Source organism: Nyctereutes procyonoides, unplaced genomic scaffold, assembly GCF_905146905.1.
Source record: "Nyctereutes procyonoides isolate TBG_1078 unplaced genomic scaffold, NYPRO_anot_genome, whole genome shotgun sequence".
NCBI lineage: Eukaryota > Metazoa > Chordata > Mammalia > Carnivora > Canidae > Nyctereutes > Nyctereutes procyonoides.
Genome location: NW_026575140.1, coordinates 7776477 through 7798009, shown reverse-complemented (window position 1 = coordinate 7798009; position 21533 = coordinate 7776477). Strand labels below are relative to the sequence as shown.

General features: G+C 44.3%; 3 protein-coding genes and 1 pseudogene across 9 annotated transcripts in view; 2 read left to right on the top strand and 2 right to left on the bottom strand.

Annotated features, from left to right (window-relative positions):
- PRMT7 (protein arginine methyltransferase 7) overlaps positions 1-2442 on the bottom strand; it is a 41120-nt gene extending 38678 nt beyond the window's left edge. For all 3 annotated transcript variants that reach the window (XR_008661831.1, XM_055304991.1, XM_055304992.1), the window contains exons 1-2: positions 2334-2442; positions 553-730 (exon numbers count right to left, since the gene is read on the bottom strand). Coding sequence is in view for 2 of the 3 variants with exons in the window: in XM_055304991.1 (XP_055160966.1) it covers positions 553-647 (95 nt within the window). In the remaining variant the exon portion in view is untranslated. The remainder of the gene's footprint in view (positions 1-552; positions 731-2333) is intronic.
- Positions 2429-15635, top strand: SLC7A6OS (solute carrier family 7 member 6 opposite strand). The gene is made up of 5 exons (XM_055305000.1): positions 2429-2704; positions 2832-3116; positions 10471-10674; positions 12022-12142; positions 13116-15635. The coding sequence occupies exons 1-5, from the start codon at positions 2510-2512 to the stop codon at positions 13244-13246; spliced, it is 936 nt and encodes a 311-aa protein (XP_055160975.1). The 5' UTR covers positions 2429-2509; the 3' UTR covers positions 13247-15635.
- Positions 4550-5276, top strand: LOC129496742 (cytochrome c-like; annotated as a pseudogene).
- Positions 15636-15775: 140 nt separating the features above from the next.
- SLC7A6 (solute carrier family 7 member 6) overlaps positions 15776-21533 on the bottom strand; it is a 36638-nt gene continuing 30880 nt past the window's right edge. For all 5 annotated transcript variants that reach the window (XM_055304995.1, XM_055304998.1, XM_055304996.1 and 2 more), the window contains 4 exons: positions 20938-21034; positions 18844-18993; positions 18550-18733; positions 15776-18083 (listed from right to left, as the gene is read on the bottom strand). In XM_055304995.1, coding sequence (XP_055160970.1) covers positions 17989-18083; positions 18550-18733; positions 18844-18993; positions 20938-21034 — 526 coding nt within the window. In that variant the 3' untranslated portion in view covers positions 15776-17988. The remainder of the gene's footprint in view (positions 18084-18549; positions 18734-18843; positions 18994-20937; positions 21035-21533) is intronic.

Here is a 21533-nt window from a genome sequence, read left to right as displayed (position 1 = left end):
CACTGTATCCAATAAGTTACCAAACTCAAGCTCCTTCAAAGCTCTCTCTTCCTCTCCCCACCTCTACTGCCCCACCTGTGCGGTTGTATATCACTCACATGGTTTCTGCTCCCTCCAACCTACTTTCCACACTGTTCTCAGTAAATGTTCCAAAATGCAACCTAATCTGTTTTATCCCTGCTTAACATCTCAATCACTCTGAAAATAATGACCAAAATCTTTAGAAAGGTAATGTTTTTGAGCCCTTATATTCTGCCCCACACATTGTATTTCACTCACCCATCAAACAACTCTAAATTAAGGATATTATATGAGGAAACATAACATTTTTACATATATCGAGCTGTTACATGACATCTGACTCTTCACATTGAAATGACTTTGCTTAACTCCCAAACAAACCTCTAAGCAGACCTGCTCGTGACCAACATCTGCCCCAATCCGAAACACTGGGTAATGCCTATTCCACATTCCCATCGGATTCCAGGGCTCCCGCTTGGAGATTGAGTGCCCCCACCCAGCTGCAGCCAACTGTGAACACAGCCCTGTTACCTTGCAATCTCCTGGTGGTAATCATAGTGCTCATCCTCCTCCAGCCACTCCACAGATCCCGTGGTCGGATTGGCCCGCCCGCAGAAGACTTTCATGATGCCAGTCAGCTCTTCAGTTTTAGCACAGAAAAGCAGCCTTGCCAGATTACTTCTTGTGGACAGATCTAATCGTCAGAAATCTATTCACACCATGTTGCCCAAATTGTAGAGAAAAAAAAATTTTTAAGACAAAAAAAAAATCAAGAAATAGACACTTGTGTCAAAGCCACTGAAAATATTAATCAGTATTTTAATCTTTCCAGCAAGAGTTTTGATTTTACATTCAGCATAGAACATCAAAAACCGTAATATGTAAGTTCATGAAGCTATCAGGAAACTGCAGCAGTCCTCAGTGATTCCAAGGGGTGGGGGAAATCAAATGAGCCCCACAGGTGCATCTGGGTGCAGCCTCAAGGTAAAGGCAGGTGAGAAGAGAAATAAAGCAGAGGAAACCAGAGGCTAAAAGGAAAGGAGAAACAGACTGAGGTTGTGGTAAGAGTGCCGCCAATACTGCCTCAGGATATTAAATGTTTAATTTAAGGAAAAATACAAAGAGCATTCAAACAAACTACGAAGACCTTCATCTAAACAAACATATCATTGCTCTAAGCAAACATGGATAATCCCAGAAATATTAAGCCAAAAAACAAGCAAATCATAGAATATATACAATAGGACATTAATTTATAATTATACAAAACAAAAACAATATATTCTTCAGGAATCACACTAAAAAGTATATGAGGGAATGAGGACAGTGGTTATCCTTAAGAGGTAAGGGAAAAGGCTGGATTCAAGGAGGGCCACACAGGGGACTTCAAAATAGCATCATTCTATAAATGGATGGTGGGATTAAAGATGTTTATGATACTGTCATTCCTTATGCCTTACCATTTTTAAAAAAGATTTTATTTATTCATGAGAGGCACACAGAGAGAGAGAGAGGCAGAGACACAGGCAGAGGGAGAAACAGGCTCCATGCAGGGAGGTTGATATGGGACTCGATCCTGGGACTCCATGATCACGCCCCATGCTGAAGGCAGGCACTCAACCACTGACCCACCCAGGTGTCCCTATGCCTCACCATTTTTAATAATGATTACTTCTTACCTAGTCAATATTTAATTTTAAAAACATTCTTTAAAAAAAAGTGACTGAAGCACTTTAAGCACAAGTAGTAATCGAGTATGGGTGGGCTTCTGCAAATCACACTGGGCCATACGGGCTTCGGAAAGGAGTTTGGATTTTGTTTTACATGCCCTGGGAGCCACTCAAGAGTTTTAAGAACAAAAATGTCGTCAGGTACATGCTTCTACAAGGCCGCTCTGGCTAGGGTGTGGTGAATGGACTGGTTCCCAAATACTCAGAACTCTGTGCCTGGGAAAAGCGAGCCCATTAGCAGTTCCCTGAATAAAGAAACGTGGCCCAGCTAAGCGTGGGATGGTTGGAGCGCCGTATGATTGCGGTTCGAGTCTCTCGCTGAGAGGAGGTGCCAAGTACTATAATCAAGGTCCCCGTGGGGGTCACCCGACAGAATGGCAGAGTCGGGGCCCAACCGTATCCCAGTTCTCTTGCCAGCCCAGGAACTCTGAGCCGTGCGGGAGAGTCCGGAGGAGACGCACATCCCCGGCGGCCCTGTACGTCCACGCCAGGTTCGTCAGCCAGAGCCCGTGGGCTCAAAATAGATGATGGCTGCCCCCGGGACTCTGCTACCCCACCTTCCCAACACGCCCAGGACCTCACCCTCCGCGGGAACCGTCGCGTTCACTTCCGCGGCCACCTCCACCTGGACGCGGCTGGCAAAAGGGGCGGGACCGCCCAGCGCCCGCCGAGCGTGCCGGCAGCGAGTCCCGGAAGCGGAACTTGAAGGCTCTCCCGTCGCACCCCGCGCGTTCCCACAGTGCTCCGCGAATGCCGCTATGGAGGCCGGCAGGACAGCGGTTCTTCGCGTGAAGCGGAAGCGCAGCGCAGAGCCGGCCGAAGCCCTTGTTCTCTCCTGCAAACGCCTTCGGAGCAGCGCAGTCGAGTCGGCGGCCCAAAAGACAGTCCCCGAGGATCCCGAGAGAGGGCCGGAGAATAATGTCTTCCAATTGGTGGCCACCGTGCGCTCCCAGGTATTGGGCGGGATGGAGCCAGTGTTTGAAGGGATCTTAGGGCGCTGCCGGGGCGAAGTTGTATCTCTGATCTCTGCACGAACCTCCTGCTCACGCCGGCTTCCCTCCCCTACGACCTCTCCTACAGGAGGAGCCAGTCCAGGCGCTCGTTCGAGCCGCCCTGCGCCCTTCCCGGGGCAGCCAGCAGCGTATCCGCCGCGACCTCCGCGCTTCGGCTCGGGAGAACCGGCAGGAGGGTCGCTACCGGGTGATTTCTAGCCGCAGATCCTCAGGGATTCCCTCAGGTGGCCTGGAGTCCGAAGACCCACCGGGAAACCCAGAAGCCGCCGAGGACGCGAGCTTTCAGCTGTTCGACCTGGTCCACGAGGAAGAAGACGACCCAGAAGCCGTCGCCACCGCAGGCTCCTCCAAAGTGAGTACCGGCCCGGAAGAGAGGGAGGGCTGGGCTTCCCCGGACAATAGTGCCCAGAGTCTGGGCGTTAAGTCTGCACACGTAAGAGGAGGCACACGGCTTCGCCTTACTGATGGATGATCTCTCGGCCTTGGTAACCTCGTTTAACAGATTAGGTTATTTATTCAACAAATATTTACTGAATTCGCACTATGTGCCAGGCACATACGTTCTTAGGTTCTGTGGATATAGCTTTGAGGACTTAACATTCAGGTAGAAGAAAGAACACTGTTAACTTCAATGTCAGGTGGTGATAGGGGCTGTATGAGGGTGAGGAGAGCAGGGAAAGAATGGTTCCATTTCAGAAAAGGTCTCAGAAAATGACAGAGTGAGAACTTGGAGGAGGTGAATGGCAAGGCACTGTGGATATCTGAGAGAAAAGCAGTTTGGTGTTTTCAAGATCAGTGTGCCTGGAGCCCAGTGAACTGAGGAAGAATAATAAGGAATTTGGGAGAGGATTCCTGCTAGACTCTGAAGGCACTTGTAAGAACATACTGCCTTTCACTCTGAGATGGGGAATTACTGGAGGGTTTTGAGCAGTAAAGATAGAACAGATGGAAAAACTCACCAAAGGGATGTTAAGGACTAGTATTGGGTAGTGAATCAAGTTTGAGGCAGATTCGAGTGTAGAATGCAAGTCTTGTCACATTTAATCCAATGTTCTTTCCGTTGTTACATTTACTAAATTTGTTTTGTACCTCAGTTCCAAAAAAAAAAAAAAAAAAAACAAACTCTACTACGTTGTATTAAGACTATAGAAATAGAAAATTCTCAACCTAAGGTTTGTCTTCTCTTAATAAGCATTTTTTTAACATCACCCTTCACTTCTTTCAATAGTTCTTGAAGTTTAAAAACTGATTTTGATTGAAAATATATCAAGCAAAAAATATTTAATCATGGTGGTAGTATACTTGGATAACAATTTGGGCATGATGACTATAGCCACATCTTCTACCAAAATGAATGGAAGACTGATTCATGAGTTACAAGTAAAATACCTTTTAAAAGTAAATCAGCCTTCAGTGGAATCAAATAACTAGTTTAATTTTATAACAAAAACTAATATATAAACTGATGAAGCATGTGTACACAAATTTTTCCCAAAAATGGAATATAAACTGTAAATACATAAAAAAAATGTTTGCACATGAGAGTGGGACATCTGGCTTGCCAGCGGGCACCTTCATTTTGCATGCAACAGAAGAGCAATTTAAAAATGGGCAATGTTGGGATCCCTGGGTGGCTCAACGGTTTAGCGCCTGTCTTCAGCTGAGGGCGTGGCCCTGGAGACCTGGGATGGAGTCCTGCATCAGGCTCCCAGCAATGGAGCCTGCTTCTCCCTCTGCCTCTCTGTCTCTCATGAATAAATAAATAAAATCTTTAAAAAAAAAAAAATGGGCAATGTTGAGAAGGGCAAGATTTTTGTTCAGAAGTGTGCCCAGTTTTACCATACTGTCGAAAAGAGGCAAGGCAAGCACAAGACTGGGCCAAATCTCCATGATCTATTTGAGCAAAAAGATAGGTCAGGCCCCTGGATTTTCTTACAAGGACGCCAACAAGGACGAAGATATCAGGGCCACTAGGTGGCTCGGCCAGTTGAGCATCTGGCTCAGGTCAGGATCATGGACGGGGTCCTGGGATCCAGCCCTGCTTGGATCATGATCAGTGGGGAGTCTGCTTGTTCCTCTCCCTCTGCCTCTCCGCCAGCTTGTGCATGAGCGCTCTCGCTCTCTCCCTCTCTCTCAAATAAGTACATAATAAATAAATAGAACAAAGGCATTACCTGGGGAGAGAAGACATTGATGGAGTATTTGGATGATCCCAAGACGTACATCCCTGGAACAAAAATGATTTTTGCTGACTTTAAGAAGACGGGAGGGATTCCTGGGTGGCTCTGTGGTTGAGCGTCTGCTTTTGGCTCAGGTCGTGATCCCAGGGTCCTGGGATCGAGTCCCGTATTGAGCTCCCCATGGGGAGCCTGCTTTTCCCTCTGCCTGTGTCTCTGCCTCTCTCTCTCTCTCTCTCTCTCTCTCTCTCTCTCACATGAATAAATGGATGGGATCTTTAAAAAAAAAAAAGAGAGAAAGGGCAGACTTGATAGCTTATCTCAGAAAAAGCTAGTTAGTAATTAATTGGCTACCACTTATTTATTACAAAACAAAAGTGTCTTTTTTTATGTGTACCATATTTAAGTTGATCTCATACACGAGAATTCAGACCATGAATGGGTAATAGAATATTCCTTTTGCACAATCCGGATTTAAATAAGATTGGCTTGTGGTTAAATGAATAGGATTGGAGTGGCTGGGTGCCTCCGTGAATTAAAGCATCTGCCTTCTGCTCAGGTTATGATCAGAGGGTCCTGGGATCGAGCCCCACGTCAGACTCCCTGCTCAGCAGAGAGCCTGCTTTTCTCTCTCCCTCTGCCTCCTGTTCCCCCTGCTTGTGTTCTCTCTCGGTGTCAAATAAATTAAAATCTTTTTTAAAAAATGAGGGATCCCTGGGTGGCGCAGCGGTTTGGCGCCTGCCTTTGGCCCAGGGTGCGATCCTGGAGACCTGGGATCGAATCCCATGTCGGGCTCCCTGCATGGAGCCTGCTTCTCCCTCTGCCTATGTCTCTGCCTCTCTCTCTCTCTCTCTCTCTCTCTCTCTCTCTCTCTCTCTCTCTCTCTCTGTAACTATCATGAATAAATAAATAAAGTCTTAAAAAAAAATGAATAGGATCATGGGATATCTGGGTGGCTCAGTCGTTGAGTATCTGCCTTCAGCCCAGGGTATGTGATCCTGGAGTCCTGGGATCCAGTCCCTCATCAGGCTCCCTTCATGGAGCCTGCTTCTCTCTCTGCCTATGTCTCTCCCTCTCTCTGTGTGTGTCTCTCATGAATAAATAAATAAATAGTCTTTAAAAAAAATGAATAGGATCAGTTTTTTGAACTTTGATAGTAATTCTTGTTCAGTAAGCGCTAAACTGTTTTTCCCCTCCAAAGATTTTATTAGAATTGACTAGGGGCACCTGGGTGGCTAAGTGGTTGAGTGTCTGCCTTTGGCTCAGATCATGATCCCAGGGTCCTGGGTCCAAAGCTCCCCACAGGGAGCCTGCTTCTCCCTGTACCTATGTCTGCTTCTCTCAGGAATAAATAAATCTTTAAAAAAATTAATTAGTAATGTTCAGCTTTTTAAAAGTTTTTTAAAGTAATCTCTACACCCAACATGGGCTTGAACTCACAACTCAGAGATCAAGAGTCATATGCTCCACTCACTGAGCCAACCAGGCACCCCAGTAATGTTCAGCATTTCACAGAGTTGGTAAATGCCATCTCTAAACCTGTAGGAGATTGGTTTCAATTGGTTTCGTATTTAAATTCATATAACTTGTCATATTAACATATATGTAAATAATGAGGAAATCCCTTCACTGTTTCATAGAACAAGACTCAGCTGTGTTTCAAGTTGTGTTAACTTGTTAAAAGTCCTGGGTTGAAGATAAGCTGGCAGTGTCCACTTTTATCTTTTTGGTCTTAACTATGCCAATTCAATTAAAATTCCCTGCATCTAAAATGTTGCTCTTTGCTTAATGGGAGGTATTTTAATGTGGCTTATGTGTAATATTAAAGAATACTTAATGCTTCTCATATTTTATAGATAATCTCTAAGGTCAGATGTTTTTAAAATTCAGTGTGGCAAAGTATAGTAGCAAATTTTGCTTGTGAATTCTTTACATTGCTTGTGATTAAAAGTAAGCCAGACTAAGTTATTGTCCTTTTTTTCAGGATTATCTTTTCAAACAGCTGTTCAAAAACACAACTGTAGAATTTTTTTTAAAGAGTTTATTTAGGGGGATCCCTGGGTGGCGCAGCGGTTTGGCGCCTGCCTTTGGCCCAGGGTGCGATCCTGGAGACCCAGGATCGAATCCCACATTGGGCTCCCGGTGCGTGGAGCCTGCTTCTCCCTCTGCCTATGTCTCTGCCCCTCTCTCTCTCTCTGTGTGTGTGACTATCATTAAAAAAAAAAAAGTTTATTTATTCATGAGAGATGCAGAGAGAGAGAGGCAGAGACATAGGCAGAGGGAGAAGCAGGCTTCCCTTGGGGAGCCCAGTGCGGGACTTGATCTGGGGACTTCTAGATCACGCCCTGAGCCAAAGGCAGATGCTCAACCACTGAGCTATACAGTCCCCACAACTGTAGAATTAATCACAGATTTTTAAAAAATGTTTGCCCTCAGTAGTTATTTTTTTAAAAATGGGTTTAAGCTGAAAGAAAATTTGGGGTTTTATGCCTACTAGACTCTCAGGGTAAAAGTTGTTGATAGCACTGCTGGCAAGGCCATGATCAAAATGGTACACAATTGTCGTGCTTAAAATTGATGCAAGGCTTTTGGAAAACAGCATGGTTTTACATACCGGGAATCCTAAAAATAGCTTGAGGCCTATTCTAAAACTACTTAAATTTATTTTTATTGTTTGGATCGTAAAGCCATCCAAACAAGTATCTACAGAAATTTTAAAATAGTGACAGCATTTTTGCCACATATATTTCTCATTAATTTGATACCATTTAAATTTTAAGCAAGTAAAGTACAATTTTATAGAAAATCTTAAGAAGTGAAAAAGTTCAGTTTATTTTTATCTAGTGATCTTATTACCCCCAGGATTTATGCTAGCAAAATAATTCAGCAGAAGCAAACAGCTATGGTATTAACAAAAGCTTATTGTTGGTTTACTGAGTAATTGCTGTACATTAAGTACTATGCTAAGTATTTGTTATGTTTTCTTTTAATCTAACTCATGTGATCCTTACAAAAACCCTTTGAGGTAGGTATTTCATCTCCATTTTTCGAATGCAGGAAACATGTTCATTGCAACATTCTTTATGGAGGCTAAAAATTATGTCTGAGAAATTGACATACACAACTGCCTGCACCATGAAAGTGATAACCATGAAGACTGGCGAGACATTAAATATGTTTATACTGTGCTGTACGTTGTATACTTGAAAATATGGGTAGGCACACATAGACTAAAGAATAATTTTTCTTTTATAAAAATATTCATTATAGAAAATTTGAAAACATATGGGAAAGTAACCAGGGGTGGAATCACTCATTTTACCCCCATCACAAAGGTAATTGGAATAAAATTAATTTGTTGTCTTCTGAGTATAAAATTCTATATCTGGCATTTTTCTGTTTGCCAGTTGAACTTTGCTTGTGAACAGCTTTGAAGTTCGTCAAGAATGCACAAAAATTGACATCTCTTGTTCCTTTTAACTTTGGAGCAAGGAAGAATTAATTCCTTCTTCCTCCCTTAGCTATGGACACCCCTTCCACCCCCCCCCCAGTATGGTGTCTGGTTTGAGCCACATAACCTCCTCTGATGAACCTGTTGAGAGGGGTCATTTGCAGCATGTCCCTCGGGTTTCCAAACTGACCTGCGCTGCTCTGGATGACACAGCCTGTGGCACTGGAGTACATCTTCCCTGGGCCAATTCTATTCTGGGTCAATCTATCTTGAGCTGTTCTAACAGGAGGATTATAGGAGAGTCCACTCCTGGTTTGTGATTAAAAGTAGGACATCAGGGATCCCTGGGTGGCGCAGTGGTTTAGCGCCGGTCTTTGGCCCAGGGCGCGATCCTGGAGACCCAGGATCGAATCCCACGTCGGGCTCCCGGTGCATGGAGCCTGCTTCTCCCTCTGCCTGTGTCTCTGCCTCTCTCTCTCTCTCTCTCTCTCTCTGTGTGACTATCATAAATAAATAAAAATTAAAAAAAAAAAAGCTTTCCTTTAAAAAAAAAAAAAAGTAGGACATCATTGGGCGCCTGGGTGGCTCGGTTGAGTGTCTGACCCTTGTTTTTGGCTCAGGTCATGATCTCAGTGTCATGGGATTGAGTCCCCCACCCCCACCCTGGCCTTCATGTTTGGAGGAGGAGTCTGCTTGATATTCTCTTCCTCTCCCTCCAGCTCTTGCCTGCTCACACATGCACTTGCTGGCTCTCTTGATTAAATCTTTTTTTTTTTTTTTAATGCATCTTGACTCAAAATTTGAGGGTTGTTTTGTTTTGTTTTGTTTTAAGATTTTATTTATGGGCAGCCCCCATGGCACAGTGGTTTAGCGCCGCCTACAGCCCGGGGTTTGATCCTGGGGACCCTGGATCGAGTCCCACGTCAGGCTCCCTGCATGGAGCCTGCTTCTCCCTCTGCCTGTGCCTTTGCCTCTCTCTCTGTGTGTGTGTCTTTATGAATAAATAAATAAAATCTTAAAAAAAAAAAAAGATTTTGGGATCCCTGGGTGGCGCAGCAGTTTAGCGCCTGCCTTTGGCCAAGGGCGCGATCCTGGAGACCCGGGATCAGATCCCACGTCGGGCTCCCGGTACAGCTCCGGGAGAAGCTCCTGCTTCTCCCTCTGCCTATGTCTCTGCCTCTCTCTCTCTCTCTGTGTGTGACTATCATAATTAATTAATTAATTAAAAAATTACAAAAGTTTAAAAAAGATTTTATTTATTCATGAGAGACATTGAGTATCTGTCTTCAGCTTAGGTTGTGATCAGGGTCCTGGGATCAAACCCTGTGTTGGGTTCCCTGCTCAGCAAGGAATCTGTTTCTTCTGTCCCTCTGCCCCTCCTCCTTGTTCATGCTTTTTCTCTCTCTCTCTAATAAATAAATAAAATACTTTTTTAAAGAAAAGACATCATTGTGGGCAAACCAGGTGGTGGTAGTCATCAGAGTCCAGGAATCGCTTTTAGACCCTTATATCACACAAATGCAGACCCATATAGAGATCAGCCATGGAGGTGCTGCTGGGGGCTTCTAGATCCCTAATGGAGATCTTCTCAGGCCAGTTTTTCCATGTGCTCTCTTATGTTGTTCAAGCACAAGAGAGCAGGGAGCTATCTATCACAAAAAAAAACTATACAATTATTTTAGAGATAATTGATTTTTTTATTTCATAGCTAATTAAGAGATTAGTAGGAAATAGGGATAAGAATTTTGAATCTAGGGGCACCCAGATGGCTCAGTCAGTTAAATATCTGCCTTCCTGTCAGGTGATGGTCTCAAGGTCCTGGGATCAACCCCTAAGGCATGCTCCCTGCTCAGCAGGGAGCCTGCTTTTCCCTCTCCTCCCTGCTTGTGCTCGCTCACTATCTCTGTCACTGTCTCTATCTCTCTCTCAAACAAATAGAATATCTTTTTAAAAGAAGAATCTTGAATCTAACATAGACAACTGTAGAGAGACTTAAAATCTCACTCAAATCTTAGATTTCTCCTTTTGAAACACCAATGTTCAGATCATGTATATATTATCTTTTGATTTCTTTACAGACATCTGACCCAGATGTGATCCTCTGCAATTCCATAGAGTTGATCCGTGAGCGGTTGACTGTATCTGAGGATGGACCAAGAATCGGGCATCAGGAGGAACAGAAGGATGACTATGTGTATGACATTTACTATTTGGAGATGGCTACTCCAGGATGGATTGAGAACATCCTCTCTGTGCAGCCCTATAGCCAGGAGTGGGACCTGGTAAGGAGACCCATGAGGATGAGGTAGCCTAAGCAATTCTCTAGTCAGGGTGCCTTGCTTCCCTGTGTTCCACATTGCCTCCAGTGTGTTCAAGATTGTTCTTGGCTCTTTTTGTCCTTGCTTAAATGGAAAAACTTATTCTAAATACCTTCTAGGAACTGGATTTAGTGCAGGGAATTTTGGAAATGACAGTCTACATTGATAATTTTTGCTTTTAATAGATCTTTTATAAAGTTTGCAATATAATTTTTATCATTTATAACACCCACTTTTGGGGGAAATCATATAGGGGCTTATAATAAGGACAGTAAACCAAAAATTCTTAACATAAATGGGAATAAAAGATTTTTTTTTTTTTAAACTATTTTAAGGGGGGGAAACCTTGGGTTAAGAAAGCGAACATCCTTGGGCAAACTGGGTGGCTCAGCGGTTTGGCGCCATCTTCAGCCCAGGGTGTGGTCCTGGAGACCTTGGATCGAGTCCGGCATCAGGCAACAGGAATAAATAAATAAATAATCTTTAAAAAAAAAAGAAGAAGAAGAAAAAGAAAGCTAATATCCTATATCATTAGTTTAGGGTTTTTAAATTTTATTTACTTTTTTTTTTTAAGATTTCTTTATTCATGAGAAACAGAGAGAGAAAGGCAGAGACACAAGCAGAGGGACAAGCAGGCTCCCCACAAGGAGTGCAATGCAGGACTCGGTCCCAGATCCTGGGATCATGCCCTGAGCCAAAGGCTGAGCCACCCAGGCGTCCCTTTACTTTTTAAGTAATCTCTACACCTAATGTGGGGCTTGAACTCACAACCCTAAGATCAAGAGTTGCAGCTCTATAGACTGAGCCAGCCAGACACCTCCTAACATCATTTTTTTTTTTTAAAGATTTTATTTATTCATGAGAGACACAGAGAGAGAGAGAGGGAGGCAGAGACACAGGCAGAGGGAGACGCAGGCTCCATGCAGGGACCGTGATGTGGGACTTGATTCCTGGATTCCAGGATCATGCCGTGGGCTGAAGGCAGACCGCTCAACCGCTCAGCCACCCAGGGATCCCCAACATCATTATTCTTACAATAATTCTAAAGATTTATTCAGGAGAAATGGAGAGAGACAGACAGAGGTAGAGGGAGAAGAAGGCTCCATGTAGGGAGCCCAAAGTGGGACTCGATCTTATGACCACAGGATCACGCCTTGAGCCAAAGGCAGATGCTCAACCGCTGAGCCACCCAGGCATCCTATCCACACTGTGCTCTTAAGTGACTTCTCCAAATTGGTCTGCTAATAGCCTCCCCTACAGCACAACCTTAGAGGTGTTGTCTTATGCTTATGTTTGTGTTGAGATGTGCAGGTGAATGATGACCAGCAGCCAGAAGATATTTATGAAGATGATGATGATGAGAACAGTGAGAATAACTGGCGTAACGAGTACCCAGAGGAGGAGAACAGTGATGAAGATGAAGAGTCCAGAGGTACATGAGTAGCAGCCTTAGATGGGAGGGGACTGTTGAGATCCAAGACTGAGGTGTGCACAGTTAACATGTACATCTTTACTGGCTTTCCTTCTCTGCCATTGAATTCCCAACAGCTCAACCACAAGCCATTGGAGCTATAGGATCCCCAAGAACTAGTGTTTCCAGAGGACCCTGGTGAGGTTTTAATGTCAGTCAGGCCTAGGTTCCAATCCTTAGTTCTGTCATTGCCTATCTGTGGGTCTTAGGTAAGTTACTTTACCTCATCGAGCCTTATCCTGTCTCCAGAAAACAAGAGAATATTGCACTAAAACATCAGTGGTTGGGATTAAGGGAAACATCATAACTCATTGTCTCTTCTGCTTCAGTCAAGGTGTTGGAGAGGTCTGCCAGTAGGAACGGGGCTAGGATTTTGACATGTCATTTACCTAACTTCTAAAGAAGTTGATCGGTTTACAATGTTTTGGGAAAGATGCAACACAGACATGGTACCTGGGGGAAAGGAAGGAAAGATATTCTGGTGAAACAGTTCCTTCAGTGATTATGTTCTTTGTGCCAACGAAAAGGATTTATTGTTGGTTAATGGAGGGACAATTAATTAAACTATGGAATATTCTATTAGGGAAGTACCTATGATATATGTTATATACATACATATATATACACATATACATATATATGATAAAAGGATAGGGGCAGATATGAAATTATATTTACAGTATGACTACAACTATTATACAAAAAGAAATCCTATATGTAGTAAAGAAATGAAAAAGTACTCCCAGTATTGTTGAGGGATTTGGTTTAGGTGGTAGAAAAAGGATTTTTTTTTTTTTTAAATTCTAAATTCTCTTTACTGATCAAGCATTTTAGAATAGAGAACAAAAAACCAGACCTTCTTGAGATGGGAAATGGTTACTGTGGTCACCTAGAAACTCAAAACATCTAGAACCCATTCCTGTTATCATTCTAGGCTCTGATGAATATGACAGCTTCACTGAAGAGGAAAGAGGCAACAGCAGACCACAAATGTGGAGCAAATACCCTTTGGATGTGCAGAAGGAGTTTGGCTATGACAGCCCCCATGACCTGGATTCAGACTGATGATCCTATGGTATCTGTGAAGTTCAATCATGTGCCCTTGAGGGCTCTGACTGTAGTTTCATCCACCCTGGTAACATCCTTGGGTTTTCTAGCTTAACATATAAAAGGAAAAAGCATGTCCAATAGCAGCATCCTACCAGTGAAAACGTGCCCTAAAGGATTGTCTTTTTCAGTAAGAGTACGGCCCCTTTGCTTCAAGACTCTACAGTCTGATCGGGGGAAATGCCATAAAAAAGAAGCTTCCTAGTCTGGGGATTTTCCCATTCTCTTCCTGTCCTAAAGCCAATATGTAGAAGAGAAGCTCCTCTTTCCCTCAGCACTAAGATTTAGCTTTCCCATACCACCAGGCCACTGCCTCCACTAAAAGTCTGTTTTTTTTTTTGGTGGAATCCAGAAGGACTACAATGGGTCCTTTATAGCAGCACAGACTGGATAGTGGGGGCCGTTGGAGAGGGAAGTAGGATCTGCCTGAGCGCTGAGAGAGAGGTTTTAAGTTAATAGGTTCTCTACCTCCCTGCTTCCTGACTGATAATGCTTGTAAAGACTGCTGTCTTCCTTTGGCACTAGTGCCAGGGAGAACAGGATGTATGAGTGTGATACTATGTGTTTAGTAAAACTTAAATATGGGAGCAAGAAATTCCTGGAAAACTTTTTTTTTTTTTAAGATTTATTAGAACATAAGTACGAGGAAGGCCCATAGGGAGAGAAGCAAGAGAGCCTCAAGCAGACCCCCCCACTGAGCACAGCCCAATGCAGGGGGATCCCAGGACCCTGAAACCATGACCTTAGCTGAAGTCAGGAGTCAGCCACCTAACCGACTGAACCACCCAGCACCCCTACTTAAAAACTTTAAATCTGAATGCCAGGATCCCTGGGTGGCGCAGTGGTTTGGCGCCTGCCTTTGGCCCAGGGCGCGATCCTGGAGACCCGGGATCGAATCCCACGTCGGGCTCTCGGTGCATGGGGCCTGCTTCTCCCTCTGCCTATGTCTCTGCCTCTCTCTCTCTCTCTCTCTGTGACTATCATAAATAATAATAATAACAAATCTGAATGCCTTTTTTTTTTTCAAGATTCTATGTATGTATTTATGAATGAATAAGAGCATGAGGAGGGAGTAGGGTCAGAGGGAGAAGCAGGTTCTCCACTAAGCTGGGAGCTGGATACGGGACTTGACTCCAGGATCATGACCCAAGCCAAAGTCAGATGCCTAACCAACTTAGCCACCCAGGCACCCCAAATCTGAATGTCTTTACATGTTTTCCCACTGTACTCCCTCTCTCCTGTCTCCACTCTCCACCAAAAATGAGAGGCTGAGACAGAAGTTTCAGAATTACTCTTAGACACAAAGGACTTAAGGAAAGTGAGGTAAAGGAAAACAAATCCTTTTTTTTTAAGATTTTATTTATTTATTCATAGAGATGCAGAAAGAGAGAGAGAGAGAGAGAGAGGCAGAGACACAGGCAGAGGGAGAAGCAGGCAGGCTCCATGCAGAGAGCCCGACGTGGGACTCGATCCAGGGTCTCCATATCACGCCCTGGGCTGCAGGTGGCGCTAAACCGCTGCGCCACCAGGGCTGCACTAAGGAAAACATATCCTAAGCTTAGCTTTCCAATGAGAAATGTTAACTCTTCACAGCATTCACTGAAAATAGTGACCAATTTTGTTACCAGAACCTCAATTCCCTATAAGCAAACCCTGACCCTACTTCTTTTCATACCACAAATGTCTTAGAGTTGGCATTTATTCTTCTAATGTAATATTGTCCCAAAGAACTCTGTTCAAAGATGAATATGTTCTATATCTACACTGTGCAGAGGTAGGCACTAGCCACATGGGTCTCAGCTCTTGAACTATGATTAATGCACCTGAAGAATCAAAATTTTTATTAGCTACATGTGGCTAGTAGCTACTATACTGGGCAGCACAAGTCTACAAAAACAATACACTGAACCTGTGATTCAAAATGTGCCTTCTTGCTGTGTGGCACAGACTCACTATCACATCCACAGGGATAAGTCTTCTCCCCACATCTTATAAGTATCTCTTTTTCTATCCTGCCCCTACTCTTCCTTTCACTTTGTGTTCATTTTGTAGGTCTTCACCTATATTAGTTCCTATCTACATGTTAAACCTACTTGAGTAGTTTAAGTTCTGTATGTACACATACTTAGGCTCTACTCTTGTGGCTAGAAAACCAACAGACTATCCACAAAGGTACAATTTAGTATTGCAAGTAACAGGCAGCAACTTATATGTCTAATACTAGTCATCTTAGTCTCCTGTAGGCATAGAAACAAAGGATTAAAAACCACTCCATGCCATTTTAATGTGCTCACTGCTGTTTATGTACTCATTAAGGTTTGCAAACATTAAAGGACTGAAAACTTCACATACTGTACCTACTGAAAAGGGGATTAACACACCAGGAGAAGGATTGAAGGAGACAAACAACAAAGACCTTGCAGAAATTTAATTCCACCATGAAGCTTGAGTGCTGTAGGGCGTCTCTGGCTTCCTTCCGACAAACCGGTTCCTGGGTAAAGACTATCCAGCACAGAGGGGAAGAATGCGGTTGCCATCCAGTAATGAGAGGGGGATGACATGGCTCACTAAGCTTGCATTGGGGCACTTAGGGTGTGAGGCCCATGCTTCCCCCCAGGAGCCACTGGGGGGCAGCAAGTTCCTGGGATTAGCTGGTCATTTACTTCAGTGGAGATAGCTAAAACCTGGGTCAGGAATCCTCAAGACAAGCATACTCTGCTTAAAGGATTAGCTCCAGAGGATCCCTGGGATAGATGCCATTTTGGCTCAGACAAGAGTCATGTTTACATAGTTTAGGCAAGTCAGCCTTTGCACAAGACTCCCTATTGCCAGGAAGGAATTTGCTGTACAAATCCCCAACCCGTGACAGTAGGAATGTCCCCCCATTTTCTCATCCATGTGTATCCTGAACTGGAGGCAGCTGTGATCATGCTTCCCTAAATTGTCTTCATTGAGCAAGTATGACCAAAGTTACTCCCCAGGCTTCGACGGAGGCCATTTGATGGAAAAGATGATCAGAAAGGCAGCTTGCCTCATAGTTCTGTCTTTACCACTGACCAGTTCTCAAACGAAAGGATAAGAAGTCCAGGCATGGGATTAGCCAAGTCAGCAGGTTCTTCTGGATCCAGGATGACAATGTCTGGAGGCTTCACAGGACAGCTGTACAGTCCCCTGCAACCATAGCTGCCCATGAGGGAACATCCATTAGGCCAAACCTGCTCTGGCCTGACCTGGATGCTAAAGCACACCCTGAGCACCAGAATTAGTTGCTTCCACTCATGCAGTCTGCTGAGGAGCCAGATTGAGGTTGAAGTAGTTTTTCCCCCAAGGTCTTCTCTGATCTCCACAGAGAGAAAATAGAAGTCCACATAAGTACCAAGCTCTTCCTGAGACTGCAGGCCCACCAGACCTCCCGCAAGGGGAGGCAGACAGGACAGGAATGCATTATCCTGATGATCCACACCAAGACAGTTCAGAGTATAAACAAAGCCCAGTGTCAGGGACAGAAGAGGAGGATGCAGTCTCGTGTGAGGTTTTGGGAAAAGGAAAATGACCACTTCTAGCACCAAAGTGGGCTTGTGTGGGTCTGCACAGCAGTCCCTCAAACCAGCCCTTACAGAGAGAAACAAGCTATTTGGTTGCTTGGGTCCATGAGATGTTCTCTAAGCCATTGACAGCTGAGAATTCAGGTAATACACTTGAACTCTAAAACAGTTTATGTCCTCTTAAAGTTCATACCAGAAACCAGAGATCTACCTTCTGTCATCTAAGACAAAGACCTAAGGTCTCAAGTAAAACAAAGGATTATCCTTCAAAATAGTATTACCAGACTTCTGACTCATGAATTTTTTCATTTGTCCTTGCTGATTTGAGCCAGGTACGTGTAATCTGTGACTTACTAACTAAAGTGTAACCAATACATGAGTTTAAAAAAATATATATATGTTTGAAGTTCACCTTTGCAGCTAAGACTCAATAGAAGATTGTGCTAAAACCAAGCAAAAAAATTTGTGGTCAGAGGCTGGCCCACCACCACACAGAGACACCTCCTAAGAGCAGAGGGACTCAGTTTGGGGTACTTTGAGTTTTTAAACACAATCAGCCTATTGCAGCCTGTAGATGAATGAACACCAATGCTCTGTTAGAACTGGTATTCTGGATTAAATAATATCAATAAATAATGAAATACCACTGTCTTCCCAGGGAAAGATTTTGAGTCAGAGAAGGAAATGGTAGCATTTCCGGCCTCTAAAGGCAGGTGCTTGGACCTGATCAGAGGGGCTCCCATAAAGCAGCCCCTTTGTAGAGGCTCCTGATTCAAATATCAAATTCAGAACCACCAGCCACAGCTATTGACCTAGCACTTTCTCCTCCCGCAGTGCAGTTTGCTGAGTGTTTGGTAAGCTATACCAGTTCACCAAGAACAAAACTAAACAACTATTCCCCTGACTTCAAGCCCTCCCCACCACCACCCTCTATAAAGTTCTCACCTTCAGGTTGGTCTCAGACCCTGAGTCTCCTCCCATAGCTTACCAGTGAGAGTAACCATCAGAGCAGGCCATCAGCCCTGAGCCCCCCTTATATAATATGGGCCAACAGGCTCCTTTAGAATAAGAGGGTTGGACCTGCACAGTCTTGTCATCTGGACTTTGGTGGCTCTGGCTGGCCTTCCAGGCCTCAAGGGACATCACCTCTGGCCTCTAGTCAGCTTTCCTCTCAACCTTTTTCTCTTCAGCTACATCAAGCTCAGTCAGGACACAAAAGCAAAGCTGCTGGGTGACTTTGGTGACAGCAGCTAAATGAAAATAGAGAACAGAAGTCAGCAAGCTGACAGCTACAACCTCAGTATGAATACCCCAAAGTTGATTAAAGCATATCTGTGACTCCCTCCCATCTGTCCCTTGGGCATCCTATGCCAGGTTTTGCCTCTTACCGCCCTCCAGCCCCCAGCAAGCCTCACTGTCCTTCATTTTGTGCCCAATCAGAAAAGGATGCATGACTCCTCATCTTCCCATATGAATTGCACTTTCCAAAGGGAGTGTTTTAACCCCTTTGGGGTTAAAATAGGACTCTAAAGTTAGAACTAAAATGCTCACGTCAAGATCGAAAGGGGAGAAGTCATGTGGAGCAACCAAGTCTCATGGTCTCCAGCACATCACTAGTATAGGGGAAGCCATTAACCACCACTCCCACCTCTGCACACATCTGTACACATACACACATATCCACACAGCCCATGAGTAATGGGCAAAGAAGCTTACCCAGGACATTCCGAATAAGGGCTGGCCTCTGGGACTCAGGTAGGTAAACACCCACGAAGTAGACAGGAACCCCAGAGAGGGCAATCGCGATGCCAATAAGGGAATTAATGGTGTCACCAAACAGAGGCACAATCACCAGAAACAAGGAGCATATGCAGAACATGATGGGGAAAAATAGGCTCAGCTGAAATGGAAGGAGATGAGTTATTAGGTAAAGTGCTATTGGGGAACAAGGTACAGAGAGTCACCTTGGGGAGATGGCCCACCCCTCCTACTCTGTCCAGAGTCACTGACCTTGAGAGGCCGGGGCCGCTCGGGCTCCTTCCAGCGAAGATAGAGCTGTCCAGCAACAGACAGGCCCACGAAGAACCAGTAGCTGAAGCTGAAGTAGTTGATGAGCAGGAAAACATCTTCCACAGTGAGGTAGATGAGTGTCATGGTACACTGGAGGGGGAAAGGATGGGAAGGAGGAGTGGGCACTGTCACCACCCGGCCATCCCAAGAGACCAACAACCCAGCCATCAGCACCAGATCTGTCACTCACTGCTGAGTTAGCTTACCAGGTTACCTCCAGTTCTTTTCAGTGACCCCTTGGCATCAGATATGCCTGTCCTCTGCATTAACCTTCAAGGTGGCATCTCTCCCTCTCCTGTTGGGGTCCCTTCCTACACACAGTGCCTCCCATCTTCTTGCAAGCACTGCAATAACAAGCCAGACTCCTTTCCCCTTCTGATAGCAGAGAGTGAGGCCCTCCTCACTTCGATGCACCAACCTCAACATGAATCACACCACCCTCTGGAGACCATTACTCCTGAGTCCCAACTACCTGGCATACAAACAGTAAATGCCTCCAGAAACACCTCACTGTCCTGAGGTCTTAGAAATGCAGACTGACCAAATGGATCCATACTTGTTAAGAAACATGGCAGAGTTTGTCCAGTGGGACCAGAGTCCTAGGGGACAAAGGGACTAGAGTGCCATGACAGTGATCAGACTTACTCACTTCAGAATATGGAGTTCCCCCACCTCATCCTCTCACCCAGATCATCAACAAAGGACTTTAAAAGGGCCCATTCTGGGGAGAGATGGGGGACTGTATCGGGGAAACTGGGGCAGTAGATGATTAAAAGATGTCACATCAAAAAAAAAAAAAAAAAGATGTCACATCTCCCCTAAATTTACAAATTCAATGGTATCCCAATCAATATACTGAAAGGATTCTTGTTATTTTGACAAAATAACAAAGTTCACAAAAACAAATACAAAAATACAAATGTGATAATTGCCAGGAAAATTTCAGGGGTAAGAAGAAACTAAAGTATACTCAAAAAAAAAAAAAAAAGTATCCTCAAAAGAAAATCTTTAAAAGAAAAGGGGGGGGGGTGGCTGAGTGGCTCGGTTGAGGGTCTGCCTTCAGCCCCGGGCATGATCCTGGAGACCTGGGATCGAGTCCCATATCGGGCTCCCCGCATGGAGCCTGCTTCCCCTCTGCCTGTGTCTCTGCCTCTCTCTGTCTCTCATGAATAAATAAAATCTTTAAAAATCCAAAGAAATTCAGTACAGAGCTAAATAATGAAGCTTGATGCTGATGGGAAGAGTTGAGCTGCTGATACTATAAGGGGTATGTATCATTCACTTGGAACATGAAGCACCATCTACTATATATAAAACTAGGCTAGGGGCACCTGGCTGCTCACCTAGTGGAGTGTGCAACTCTTGATATCAGGGTTGTAAGTTCAAGCCCCATGTTAGGTATAGAGATTACTTTAAAATAAAATCTTTAAAAAAAATCTATAAAGTGTATAACATGAATAGAAGTCCCTAGGTAGTTTGTATACAACTGCCCTGGCTTTTCTAAATATGATTTAATTAAAATTTAAAAAAAAGGAGGAGCACCTGGCTGGCTCAGATGGTGGAATGTGTGACTCTTAATATCAGGATCATAAGTTCTGGCCCCACATTAGGCTTAGAGCCTACTTAAAAAAAATTTAGGGGTGCCTACATGGCTCAGTCAGTTAAGCATCCAATTCTTGATTTTGGCTCAGTCTTGATCTCAGGGACATGAGACTGGGCCCTGCATCCAGCTCTGTGCTCAGCGCAGAGTCGGCTTAAGATTCTCTCTCCTTCTTCCCCTCCTCCAGTCATACAATAAATAAATACGTAAATAAAATCTTTCAAAAATAAAAATAATCCCACAAATTTTATAATTTTATATTTTTTTGTACCATTTGCCCTCCCTCATATAACTGTTTTATATTTTTTAAAAATTTAAGAAACACTGAGAGGATGGGAAGTAGCTTCAAAACCTAGTATACCTCCCCACCCACAGTCTTCTCATAAAGCCAGGAGAGGTTCTACAATTCTCCACACTCCCCCAGCAGAGCTTACATTGAACAGTAAAGCAGGAATGGGTGTAAAACGCTCAATGTGGATCATGGACAGAAGGTCTGGGAGGTGGCCCTCACGGGAGCCCACGAAGAACAACCTAGAAAGATAAGAAGTGTCAGGATGATCCTTTCATTTGGCCATGTAGCCACACTCCTCACTTGGACAAACTACGCTCAGAGCTCTAGAGCTAGGAGGCAGTCTCTCAGGACCATCCCATATTCTCTATACATGCCTAACCCCCACCTTCACCCCTCAACTTTACCCATAGATGTCTCCAATTTCCAACCATTTGTACTTCAACATTATCCAGGAATGCCCTACCCTACTATTGGCCATAGACACCCCCCAGCCCCTCAGCTATGAAACCCACCATCACCCAATGGATGCCTCACCCGGCCATCACTCACTGCCACCCCAATCCACTCCATCAGAGGTACCTCCACTCTAACACCCCACAGATTTCATACTTAACACAATGGTTTTTTAAAGAAGGGCAGTCAGCCTTCTGTTGTGCTCTCTATATATCTTCCCTGAGCTCCTGATATATGATAGGCCAGGATAAGCCCAGGGGCTTAGAGATAACCCAGGTTTCCTCT